This window comes from Dermacentor variabilis, chromosome 5 (genome assembly GCF_050947875.1).
Source record: "Dermacentor variabilis isolate Ectoservices chromosome 5, ASM5094787v1, whole genome shotgun sequence".
Classification (NCBI taxonomy): Eukaryota; Metazoa; Arthropoda; class Arachnida; order Ixodida; family Ixodidae; genus Dermacentor; species Dermacentor variabilis.
The window spans coordinates 103,965,901-103,979,339 of NC_134572.1; the positions used below are offsets into that span (position 1 = coordinate 103,965,901).

General features: G+C 45.3%; 1 protein-coding gene across 2 annotated transcripts in view; it reads right to left on the bottom strand.

Annotated features, from left to right (window-relative positions):
* Positions 1–11,198, bottom strand: part of LOC142583010 (facilitated trehalose transporter Tret1-like) — a 53,875-nt gene extending 42,677 nt beyond the window's left edge. For both annotated transcript variants that reach the window (XM_075693235.1, XM_075693237.1), the window contains exons 1-2: positions 11,073–11,198; positions 3,404–3,646 (exon numbers count right to left, since the gene is read on the bottom strand). In XM_075693235.1, coding sequence (XP_075549350.1) covers positions 3,404–3,646; positions 11,073–11,079 — 250 coding nt within the window. In that variant the 5' untranslated portion in view covers positions 11,080–11,198. The remainder of the gene's footprint in view (positions 1–3,403; positions 3,647–11,072) is intronic.
* Positions 11,199–13,439: the final 2,241 nt, after the last annotated feature.

Below are 13,439 nucleotides of genomic sequence, written 5' to 3' on the forward strand. Positions count from 1 at the left end.
GAGCCCTGGCCCCTCTGAGAATCAGAGGTGGGAATTAGGTCGGACTGCCAGCAGCGGCGCTCGGTCCCGGGGTCAAGGTGCGTTAGCTTCGTGCGCTCCAGCGATTCTCCAACTGTGCTCGGCAGTGTCGCCGCTGATGGCTCCCTTGAAATCTAGTTGGCGTTGCCCCGACGTCCACGCGGGGATGTATTAGCGCTCTAGAAGCGTTCCCCTCGTTAACGTGCGTCGGAGCCTCTCTACAAAGCGGCCATCAAGCCCCTGACTTGATTTGACGTTACGTCGTTTTCTAACCGGACGCTCAAACATGCCCTGAATTCCTGCCTCAAGACAAAGAACTTTCAAGGCTTTGCCATCCACAGAGCCACGAGCACTGTATCTAGGTGCGCTCTCTCTTCGGCGTGGAGTGTAAACGGACGTTGCAGGCTGTGGCCACCTTTGAAACATCCTTAGTGCCTGTGTAAGCTTATCGACATCTGCTTCGAACTATCGGCGCTTTGTTGTGGCCGGTGTGGACCTTCGTGAAAACCAAGAGAGCTTGGTGAAGGACCTAATTTGCTCCTCGAATCAGGTGGCTAGTGCCCATTACATGGGCCAAGAGCGCACATGCCTGGTCACCCTTCGGGATCCTACAAAGCATCCTGAGCACATTCTTTGCTACGGCTGTCCTCTACAGTTTCGCCCATATCGGCCAGCAGTTGTCCATTGCTACAAGTGTTTCGAACCGGCACACATGTGCACCTCATGTCCACCCGAATCAGACTCCAGAATGGCACCGGAAGAAGCCATCACGTACAAGTGTGGCTTATGTAAATCCACTTCAAGCAGATGGGAGAACGGCGCCGCGGTAGCGCAGCGCAATTGGTAGAGCATCGCACGCGTAATTCGAAGACGCGGGATCGTTCCCCACCTGCGGCAAGTTGTTTTTTCATCCGCTTTCATTTCCATTAAGTTATCATTTCTTTAATTCAATTTGTAAGTACAAGTTAGTTCCACTCTGTTGTCCTTGGTGTCTTTGTTTGTTGGCTTCTTACCCTATGATTAATAAATAACGGGCCCCTCGGTTTATTTATTTATTTATTTATTTATTTATTTATTTATTTATTTAGGAATACTGCAGGCCTTAGAAGGCCCAGGCAGGAGGGGAAAGGTACATACAAAAAGAAAACACAATAGATTGACGAAGGAGTAAAAAAAAAAGGCTCCGGAAAAATGTAATAGAAAGTACAATTACATAATGCGTAAAGCACCTATAAATAATGCATAGAGAGTGGCAGATACAAATTGAAACGCTGTTTCACAAGCACAATTTCAAAGCACCGGAAATGTAATAGAAAAAAAAAGGAGGAGTGCATAATTCAAAATTACTACAACGCGCAAATCAATAAATATTGCACAACAATACAAATTGAAACGAGATTTCGTAAGAACAAGCACTAATATTAGATAGTAATAGACGCTATTGAGTCAGTGCTGAGAAGTTTGTTATAGGGTAGGCTGTTCCATTCCGTTACTGTTCGAGGGAAAAAGGAAGACATAAAGACATTGGTTCTACCATTATAAGGCGTTAATGATGCAGCGTGGCGATGTCTAGTTCGGCGGGCAGTAAGGGGTGTTATGTAAGGTTCGGGAGAAAGAGATAGTTTATTGTTACTCAGCAAGAAGAGAAATTTAAGCCTGTGAATTTTTCTTCTTAGTTGCAAAGACTGAATATTGTGTTCAGCCATTAACTGAGTTGGAGAATCACTTGAGCGATATTTAGAGAAGATGAACCTTACTGCTTTACGTTGTATAATTTCTAGCGCATCGATGTTAGTTTTAGTATAGGGATCCCATACAATAGCTGCATACTCGAGCTTAGGACGGACAAGAGAGGTGTAGGCGATAAGACGGGTTTCAGAAGGAGCGTGTTTTAATTTATGCCTGAGGTAGCAAAGCTTCTTAAAAGCCGAGTCGCAAAGATGGGAGATGTGCGAGTTCCAACTAAGGTTACTGGTTATTGTAACACCGAGGTATTTATATTCATTCACCTCCGTAAGAGGTGAATGAATATAAACCCCCTTTAACTCCCTTTCTTCTCGTTCATTTTAATTTGGTGTCAGACACAACCTTCAACCACGCTGACACTTCCTACCATCGAAGTGAGCCACTGCACATAAATTCTCCATAATATGTTTGTGTAGAACTCCGGCCTATATCATTCACTACGGTAAATAGATGAAGCAGCGTAAATACATAAGTGTGCACGAAAGGTTTTCAACCGTAATCGTAGTTTTGGAACGCAATACCAAAGAATTTAATTTTAAGCGGTGTGGTTTAAACACACGCTCATGAAGAAACGCCAAGAAGGAATTGCTCGTGAGTGACAAAACGCACGGTACCACAAGGGTCGCTCGCGCCCTTTCGCGAACAGAACTGAAGGAGACTTGAAAAGCGATCGGCGGTGCTAACGGCTCGGAGAAGAGTTGCGCTTTTCTTGCTTCGGCTAGTTAACGTCTCTGTTACTTTATGGATTGCACTTTTGACTTCACCATGTTCGTAACTGCGAAGTACACATACAACAGTTGCAACGAGGACGCATTTGCACCATGCAGTCACTCAAGCGGAGGGGTATACAGGAGTGCAATTGTATCGTAGGTTCACTTGCGAGAAGCGCACGTCGTCACAATACCGTGTCGAGAGGCACTGAATGGAATGCATTTTGCTGTGAAAGCCCGCACCAACACTACGGAAGCGGATGCGACAGTTGCTGCAGCAGGAATGAGCACGCGAATCTGCGCCGGTGGCACTCGCTGCATGCGGTCGCGCTCCACCACAACAGACACAGCATCAACGCTGACGGAAAGAGAAGCGTGTATCTGACTGTTTCTCATGTTTATGAGCGACGCATCACAGCGTGAAACGCAACGAAAGAGTGCGTCACGTCGCATATACTTCCATTAACAGTTACTGGATCTGTTTAACGAGTCCGTAAAGAAAGTAGGGGGGCTCGTCGCACCTTCGCTGGTCGGACGTACCTTTAGCCACAACTTTTCTTTAAATGTGAAAATTGTTACCGTCATTTTTCCTCTCAGGACAGCGGGGAAACTCGTAAGCGTTTCTAATAATGCATCTAAATAGACGAATAGCGTAGGTTGAGCAATATTGATTTAGCCCAAGATTAAGCCACAGACTTCAAAATTTGCTTGGTGGTAATCTGCCACCTATCCTGAAGTCTAAAGTTCCTCAAAGCCGCGAAAACAGGCACGCGACGTTTGTGAGCACTTCTAGTCGCACTAACAGCTCCGCTGTGAAAGGTAACAGTAAATTTTAACAAACGAAGTATAGCTGGGTTTTCTTTCTCGAGTATAACGTACACGTTACGCAACCTTTACTGCCAACTGGTCTCCCCGTCGCTCATGCTTACCCGAGATCACTCCGGCGACGAGGCCTCCGGCCAACACGAGGGCCCCGAACCACGCCGCAAAGTCGTCGCTGATGTGCATGGTGCGTCGCATGTCCGGCAGCGCAGGCGAAGAGTAGGCGCAAGTAAGCCCCGTGGAAACTGTGCCGAAGTACGTAGCCGCCACCGCCAAGTACAGCCTGCGCCGGCCGCGTGCGGCGGTGTCCCCGTCTTTCGGCGCTTCGGTAGGCCCATGGGGCGCCGGCACTGCAAGCGGTAGTGCACGCGCAAGTCAGTCCGAGTTTTAAATGGATGCTTTCCTTTGCCTCCTTTCACCAAAATTGCGGCCGCCGCTGCCTTGTTGAGTATGCAACAACTTTGGCGACTGCGTGTGTGTGCCACTGGCTATGTGCTCGAACAGACAAATTGGATCGCTGCGGGTGTGCGAGCGGGATTATAGCATCGGGCGTGTCTTCAAATGTGAAACTTGGCCCACTGAGCATGCGTAATCGGGACGTCTGGCACTGGGCGTGTGAACGTTCTTGGCCGATTCCCCAGGAAACGGGTATGTGCGACTGAGTAGGTGCCCGAATAGACATGCAGAGCGCGAGGAAAGAAGTGAAGTCATCAACATAATATTGAATAAGTCAGCCCGCAGAGAAGTGAAGTCGGAGACAAAAGCAGCCGAATTGGGGGAACAAAGTTAAATGAATAAAATGGGACCAGCGCGTGTACTGAGAGAGGAGCGTTGATCTGCAGAGGAGCAAAGATGTGAAGACATTTCAGTAAACCTCAAAGGAAGCTTCGCTTATCATCCATTCTCAGATATGCGCGGGAATCGGTGGGAGCGTGGCAGTTTTTCTTCTTGTTTTCTTTTTCAGCTTGGCATCACTTTCGGTAAATTCCGCGCGGTGTTTACGTGTAACGTTTAGCGTAAGACACGGACAGAAGCAGGGAACGAAGGCACACACACAGCACAAACTGTCAACAACCTGTAATCTTCGTTCCTTGCGTCTTTCTATGTCCTTTACGCGCAACGTTACACATACTAATGGCACACCAAAAGGCCCTCAAGTAGTGACCTCTGTGTTTACGTGTGTTTACGTGGCGAGGCAGAGAGCTGCATGGGTTTGGCCTTCAGTTCGTTGACGTGAGAAAGCTTCAAGGTTAGCTGAATAGTCTCGGTATGCTTTTCTGCCACAGATAACGATAAGGGGTTGCTAAAGGGAACCGCTAAATTAGTTTAGGCCAAACAAATAGACCTTCAGTACTCTGCTTATTGCTACTGCTAAAAAAAAATTGATTACTGCTGGCTAACACGAATATCGAATCACCATTTATTGAATTTCAGAACCGAACCGCAACGCCTGTACGTCGGTGTGACGTCACGGATTTCAAGGTATCTTGTCGCGCCCGCGTCGTTTTTAGAGCAGAAAATAATATACACTAGTCCAAGGCTGAGAGTTTGGTGACCACAAAGGGCAGGGCGTACACCTTCTCCATCGAAAAACAATTGACTGTACATGTAGAGACGCTGTTAATATTCACGGCTTCACGGACCACTGGTATTAAAGGGGGTGTAGCCACCATTCTTTAGTTTTGGCTATACTTTCTGGCATATTAAGCTTAAGCTCACAGGTGTAGTGACTTATTCGGCATTCTTGAGAGAGGGAAAGGCAGGGAGCTTAAGCAGTTATTATTTGGTTTGTTATCCTACTCTGGGAGAGGGGAAATCAGGAAGAAAAGGAAATAAGAAGTGACGCGAATGCACACACGTGCATAGTGTACTAATGCAAAATCGTTTATTTCCTCTGTAATGTTTGTTTAGTGAAGGTGCCGATGGCCGCTTTCGGACCGTGAAACATCGCTTGTCCAATTTGGATCGCGTTGCGTTACTTTGCACCACCTGGCCGCCCAGCAATGAATATCTTGTCAAGTGCGAAGTGCCGTTGTACTTCATTAGTTAACGTCACACTTCTACGTCTGACGTTGACTAATGGAGCACATGTATACGTAAGCCGGCCGCCATTGTCTCGGCCGGCCCCAGGAAATAAGCCGCCAGCTGCGTTTGCTACAAATTACCACAATACAGTGTGCAACACGCGCTTCTGGCCGCTTGCTCAGGAATTCGTACAGAAGGTCGCGTAAGAGTAAGAGGCGGGGAGGGGGAGGAGAGTTGAGACGGGCAGGGTTAAGGAGGTATAGGCGGATGTCTTCCGCATGCGTAATCGCACGGGACGGTGCTCTGACAGCTGTTTCGTTACGATTGTTCTTCGCACTGTCGCACTACGTGTCACATGCCAGTTACGGAGGTCACATGTCTCAAAACCGCAACTGAACCAAGCTCACCGTAACCGTTTAACGCGCCGCTTTCACCGTCTGCGTGTGAAGGGATGGCCCTGATTCTAGCACAACTGAGCATACGACTCCGGTACTTCTGTCTCTCATAGCGGTAGACTAGGCAACGAAAGTTTACGTGTTCAAAGTCAATAGCGCAGTGAACGTTAAGAGATATCAGCAGCATAGTAGAGGAAACCAGGTGAAGCCAACCGACATTGATGCCGGAAAAGCACAGCGGGAATTTTTTTTTTTTTTTGAAATGTAGAAATCATCAGGAAAAGGGGAAAGGCTTCATTCAGTTGACAATTTAACGTTGGGGAGAGCCGGCGAGATACGGTAATGTATACCGGTTTCCAACATTTCTATCCATCATTAATAAATACATAACCAACTGGCAAGCTTTTTGGTACCGCCTAACGGATCCAATTAATCAAAATGCAACAGTGGAAAGATTTACAGAATTTTTGCAGGATAATATGAGCATATGCGCGAAGGTCTCAATTCCAAAAGATTATGCTGCAGTTGACGGAGAGTATGAACACCTAAGAGCCATCAGACACCGATTCGAAAGAGCGTACCGACGGAGCGGAAGTTTACAAGCATACAGAAACGCTCAGAAAATACAATGTAATGCACAGACGCATGGAAAATTTAGGCAAACGGCACTGGCGCGATTTCTGCGCCATGCTGTCTCCTCACACGTCTGTCCCACGAATTTTTCTAGTAATTCGTTCTTTAAGCGGACTTGTAACACAGAGCTTTCCATTTCGTGCTCTCGCTGTAGCTCGGGACAGGTGTGCGATAATGGTTGCAGATAAATTTTGTGAGCTTATTTCCAGACCTGCTTTTTCGTCGCAATGTACAGAATTTGATATTTCAGTAGTGTTAGCTAAGCAGAAAATTACTGCTTGCCACTGGGCCCAACAACCTGAATTAGATCATACTTTCACATTAAGCGAGCTTCAATGTGCAATTGCATCATGTCGCCAGAAGTCCGCTGCTGGGCCGGACGGCATTACGTAGAATACGCTAAGAAACCTCGGACCGACAGGTACAAATGCTCTCTTAGACATCTATAATAATTTATGGATAGAAGAAACTGTACCTGACTCTTGGAAAGTCACTCGAATCATACCACTTTTAAAACCGGGTAAGACACCCTTGTGCCTTGAATCCTTCCACCCAGTTAGTTTAACAAGTTGTTTATGCAAAATAATGGTGAAAATGATTGACGCGCTTCTTCAATGGTGGTGTAATGAAACGGATGCGTTGTCCAACCACTTAGTAGGTTTTAGAAAACATAGATGCACAATGGATGCAATATTAGATATAGTAACTTGTGTGGCACACGAACGTGCACGTGGAAACATGACGATAGCAGTATTCCTAGACATCAAGAGGGCATTTGACACTGTTAGTCCCGTTCATGTTCTGCTAAGTATGTTGAAACTTGGGCTGCCTGGCCGGTCTTTGCGACGGATTTCTGAATCTTTATCAGGTCGCAAAATGTTTGTACAGACAGGTGAAGAAAAGAGTGCTGAGCATGTTGTCGAACAGGGAGTACCACAGGGAAGCGTACTCAGCCACTTTCTTTTTAACTGCGTCATGGCTGATTTACCCAGAAGACTGCCATCACAGCAAATGTTTTCACTGTATGCAGATGATGTGTGTCTGGGCATCCGGGTATAATGCTCAACTACTTCAGATGGAATTGCAAGACGGCATAAATATTATTAACCAATTTTTGAGAGAGAGAGAGGAATGATTCTATCACACGCCCTTCACTCGGAGGCAGTTAAAAAATTGCACTCTTAATCTGACAGGACACCCTCTAATGATTGTCAAACAGCATGGATTTCTTGGCCTAATACTTGATATGCAGCTATCCTGGGCACCCTACATAGAAAAACTCGAAAACGAGGTCAATGCCATAGCGACTGTACTTTGCAGGCTCGCAGGCACATCATGGGGCGGATCAGTGTCGTCCATGCTGACTGTCTACAATGCAGTAATACGACAAAAAATTGCGTATTCCGCGCCCATCTTACACGGACTTTCCCACACGGCAGAAGAGCGACTTCAAAGACTTTTAACTAGAGGACACGCATATGTCTAGGAGCTCCGCGAGCGACTTCTAGCTCTCTTGTAATAGCTGAGGCTCGCCAATCGCCATTTCCAGTTATGCGAACTACAGAAACATGCCAACATTATTTCCGTCTTCAAACACAGCATAAAAGCCACCCATTGGCTCTAGACATAATGAAACAAGATAGAAGTTAAGTTCATATAGAAATTCGAGAAAATCTTCACATATTGCCAAGGAATGAATTTTAAAACTCAGATGTCGAATATCCTCCATGGCTACTTACACTTCCAAAAATCGAATTGTCAGTAGACGGGATATTCAGAACAAGAGACATGTTCATTCAAGCTGCTCAACAACTAGCACTTTACCAGACATATATATGCGGTATTCAGGATACACACACGGCTATACAAATGGCTGCAGTGCAACAACCTCTTCAACTTCATCATTCATTGTACCGCACCTCAACAAACAAGAATCATTTAAGTTATCTCGTGCGACTTCGTCCACAACGCCTTAATTGTTCGCAATCCTATGTGCGATAAAATTTATATTGTCAGTAAGAGATGCGCAAAAATGGGTGATTTTCAGCGATTCAGGCGGCTCTAAGATCATTCTGCAGCACAAAAGGGAAAACATTCAGTGATAGTATAATATACGAAACACGTAAACACCTCACAAAGGCAAGCGAAGCGAAACATATAATAGCATTCCAGTGGATACCAGGGCATTGTAACATTCCTGCCAACACAGCAGCTGATGAAGCAGCACGAGAAGCACACTTCAAATATGAAGCGGTTCTGATCCCAATTTCAAAGAATGAATTACGCTGCATTATAAGGACAACGGCTCTCAAAATGTGTAGAAACACTTGGTTTGACCAGAATTCTAATAGCTTGGACTTGTACCATATTCATCCGTTTATTGAATTTAAAATTTCATTGTTATTAGACAGAACTATGGAAACCCTCATTCATCTAGGCAATGCCTACACAAAGCACTTCTTACACAGTATTGGCCGTGCGGAAACCCCCGAATGTGATTGTGGATTTGTAGACGAAAATATATATCACCTCCTTCTAGATTGCCCACACCACGACACATCGAGATGCCAACTTAAGTCAACCGTAATTAAATTAGACCGCAGTCCTTTCAGTTTAAAGGAAGTTTTGGGTCCTTGGACAACAACGTCGTTGCAGAAGAGCGCTTTAAAAGCGCTAGACTTTTCTGGAAGACAGCGGCATTGTTGGACGTTATTAACGATTTTATTGTTCCTTTACTTTCAATGTCGCTGTATATATGCATGTGTTTGGGAATTATGTTGACGGTTCTGTTATGACTATATGTGATAATGCATTTACACGATGTATGTACCACTCGCTGACTGGAGACTTTGTTATAAGGCGACAGTATCGTTTGTATTTTTGAGAAATTTAGCTACATAACTGTGGAGACATCTACCTTGTATGTTGTATGTACCACGTGTTTCTTACGTCCTAGTCTTTCTGTGAAATCGCTGCGTGATAAGTCCTGCTGCTTCTGTGAAAAAGGTTGTTTGATATGTAATGTTGAACCCTATATGTTGTATGATGGAACCACTCAATAGATAAGGAGTAGCCGTTGCCTTAAATTTTGCGTCAACATCTCCTTATATCATATCAATAAAAAATAAGTACATAGATAAAAGGGAAACTAAAAATTGCGGCGTTTTACGTGTCAAATCCACAGTATGATTATCCGCGGGGGGAGGGGGGCACTCTGGAATAATTTTGACCAGCTGGGGTTCTTTGATGTGCAGGCAAAACATCGCACACGAGCGTGTTTGCATTTAGCCTCCACCAAAATGCGGCTGCCGCGGTCGAGAAACGAAGCCGTGACCTACGCGTACTTAGCATCGCAGTTAAAGGGAAATGAAAATGGACGAAATACAGGTTGCCGCCGGCGGAGGTTGACCCGACATCTTTTGTACTACGCACGCGATGCTCTACCGATTCCAGCTATACGACAGCGGCTGTCGCTGCTAAGCATTGAATCCGATACCAGAAATTGCTCATTTCGGCTGTAATAACCGCAGGCCGCGATGACGGGTGCTCGGCTTAGGTAACGCAGCAAAATAGACAGGACAGTGCGCGACGGAAGACGGCGCGCTTGATCCCCGCTTTCCTCCCTCGCGTGCACCAGATTGAGCCGCGATCGTCTGCTCCCCTCGCGTTCGTTCACTCGCGCATACAGCATACGGCGCACGGCGATGTTATCACCCTTGGACTTTATACGGAGCATTACGGCGACGCCGATGGCAAAATGTGCTTGGAGTGTTCATATAATTGCTATGACAATAAAACAGGAAGCTCGCCTTCTTCCGCGGCAGCGGCGGCGCCGGCCCAGTGACTGAATGAATGGAACCGGTAAGTTAGCCTTCTCGCATAACTTTCGCAGCAAGCGTTTCCCAGTGAAGATTATAGGGTTGCATAAGCTGCAGTGGTCGGTCTATATATATATATATATATATATATATATATATATATATATATATATATATATATATATATATATATATATAGCGCCACACGTCGCGGCTCTGCCAGTCGGTGTGGTGATCGCTGCGATGCCTCAGTATATCGCTAAAGGAAAACAAATCTAGAGCTGTACTAAAATTTCGCATTATGGAGTGTCGTAATTGTCGGCGAACTTTTCTTGCTCGATAAAAGTGACTTGCGATGTTTTGCGACCTGTTAAACAGCGATTTTCGCATTCGGGCGGTAACATACTTGGCCGCAAGTTCAATTCTACCTTTAAAAAGAAGGGCCTCAGGTTCTCTTTAACGCACGTCTGTATACACGAGTTTTAGCTTAAAAGAGCAAGCGTGAAGCAGTGAAGCTCACGAACCCAGATCCTGTGCTTGAAGCTTTGCATCCGCTTGAAACTTTCAGTACTTCCAGCAATAGGCTTCACTCGTGTAGGCAGCTGTTGCTCTACTGAGTAAATGTTACGGAGGTCGCGGTTATGTTATGCATTCTCCGAACACTAGGACTAAATGAATGCGTGCACACCGGTGCCGTTTCAATTCTAGCTAATTGAAATTTACAGACTGGTGCACGAGACTGTGACTATTAATCTTGTCTCTATGGGACCAACCATCGTGCACTAATAATGCATGTCGTCTAAACCGGCCTACGTTTGTATACTTAATAGTTTGTGCCATTCGGCAAACATTAGAAATAAAGAAAAATAATCAACTAATTTACTCGTTATATTCTATTCACTTACCCTTCATACTGGCTCTTCTTCAGCACCAATACGATACGACCGAAGGTTACACTTTTCCGATTGGTTAGCTACGAGTCAGTGAGATGTTGTGGAAACCTTTGAAGCTGCATTCTGTCTTGGGGCTCATCCAAGTACTAGCGTCAAAGAAAACAGAAAATCATGAGCAAATTGTGCAGCTACAGATGTTCATCACCACAAGTGTTTCAGTGACGGAGTAGCTTGAGCCCTACGTCTGAGATGCTTTCGCTGCTAACAGAGTGGTTTGCGCGATAAATATCAAAAGTACGCAGATCACGCGCAGCGGTGTCGCATACAGTGTGATCACTTCAGTTTAAGTTAAATCTCTTATTGGAGAATGTTCGGCTCCGTTTTAAACTTCAATGGCCCTCGTTTTCAGCAAGAACGCTGTTACCATGTGGCATATGCTGAGATAATTTTTCTTTTGAATATAATTGTTAGCTCTCTTTAGTTACATGCGATTTTAACGGCCTTTCGGGCAGAATGAACTCAGAAATATGAAACTGCTACAGGTCATTTCGGAAAAATGAGGACTGCTAACTGGGCCAGTTGGATATGCTGGATTCATGGTTACGATACTTCAGCGCAAAGACAAGGGACCAAAGAAAGGAAGTGCATAAACCGAGCACTGTCTTACAAACGATTTTTTAATTGGGATCTACCCAGAATACGTACGCATACAGAAAGTAAAAAAAGAAAAGCAAAAGCAAAGACCACACAATAAACCAGAATCAAAGTACTACGCAGCATCATAGGAAAAAGAAAAAAAAAACAACGACAGACTTGACGCACTCTCGATCGGAACGAACACTCTAAAGCTACTTATCAATGCAGCAGTATTACGAATCATGTAAGGTTAGTGATTCCTGGCCGACGCATGCGTTTTTGTGTTTCGTAATTAAAGATAGCCTCTGCCAGTTCACGGGTTGTCTTTACGGAAAATTCCATGGCCGGGTTATTAAGTACTACCAGCAGAGAGATGGTTCATTCGCGTGCGCCCTATGCTATCATTGTTTGAGAGTTCTGTAAGCTAGCCGAGTAACTTGCTTGCTGAGGTTCGCTTCAAAAGAATAAGCTATAAGTGATGCGCTCAGAAAAATTAATCAAGCCGTCGATAACGCGAATGTGAATAGCGTATTTCCTACGTGAAATCATCTGGACGTTCTTGGCGGGACGACGAAATGGTCAACAGCAATAGAACGCAAGTTAGTGTTGAAGCGTATTGAAGGCGTATTTTTTTTTTTTTTGGGGGGGGGGGACTTATCATTGCCCATTACTTAGTGCTTACTTGCTACTGCTTAATAAGTAGTTACTATACAAGAACTTGATTCTCGGGTCTCGGTATTGCTGTAAAATAACAACTTGAGAATTACAAGAGAAAAAGGACACAGGCCGATGAAAGTGCCCCTCGCCGGTTCTTGTTAGTATTTGCCTGCGTCGTAGTCGTCAGGTATTCACTACTAAAGCTCCACAAGCGCGGATGAGCGACTTCATCGAGCGACTTGCAGGATTACTTACGGAACTGCGCCTGCAAAATCGCACTGCTGGCTCGTTGCGACACGATGTGCAATAAATTTTGGTAATGGCCAGTCTGCTTAGTACTTTTCTTGATACATGCAAAACTCTCTATATCGGGCTGCTATGACAAAGTCCACTATTTGAATTTGCGAAGAGTTCTAAAATGTACTTCAACATTTGCCGAAGTCAAGCGATGAGGGAGCGTTTGCTCAGTCTCGTCAACGTCATTGAAGCTCGTCGACGTCATTGAAGCTCGATGCGCGCATAGTCCCGAGAAGAGCGGCAGAGTAGAGTATCACAACTGTAAGACAATATAGTATTTCAGGACACGGACAAACTTGCGATCTGGCTCTAATGCCGCGCGCTTCAAATTAGAAGCATCATGGCAAAACGTCGGACGCTCGGCAGTATTAATTTTGCAGAACAAGAAGAGAGAAGAAACTTTCTTCGAACGAACTGTTGATGTCGCCGCAGCTTTCGCGCCTGGATAAGGGAGCCAGATGTTTTCTTCCACCCGGCAGCAATGACTGCGACAGCCAAATGGTATGTGGTACGATGAGAATTTCTTCTGCGTTCGTTTCTCGATATTCGCCGACATTGCCCTTTTGTCGCAGGAATTCGCAGCTGCGTTTGGCGAATCGACTCAACCGTCATAACGCTGACGACGACTCGCCGTTCCGCTGCATTCGTCTTTAAAATGCACGTGCCCTTTTCTTTGAAGCAGCCGTTGGTACATACGCTTCGAACACACATATGGTGCTGCCCTTGTCACTTTCTTTAATTTTGAGGCAGCAGGAACATGATAGCGCTGTTGTCAACCGAGATTTGTAT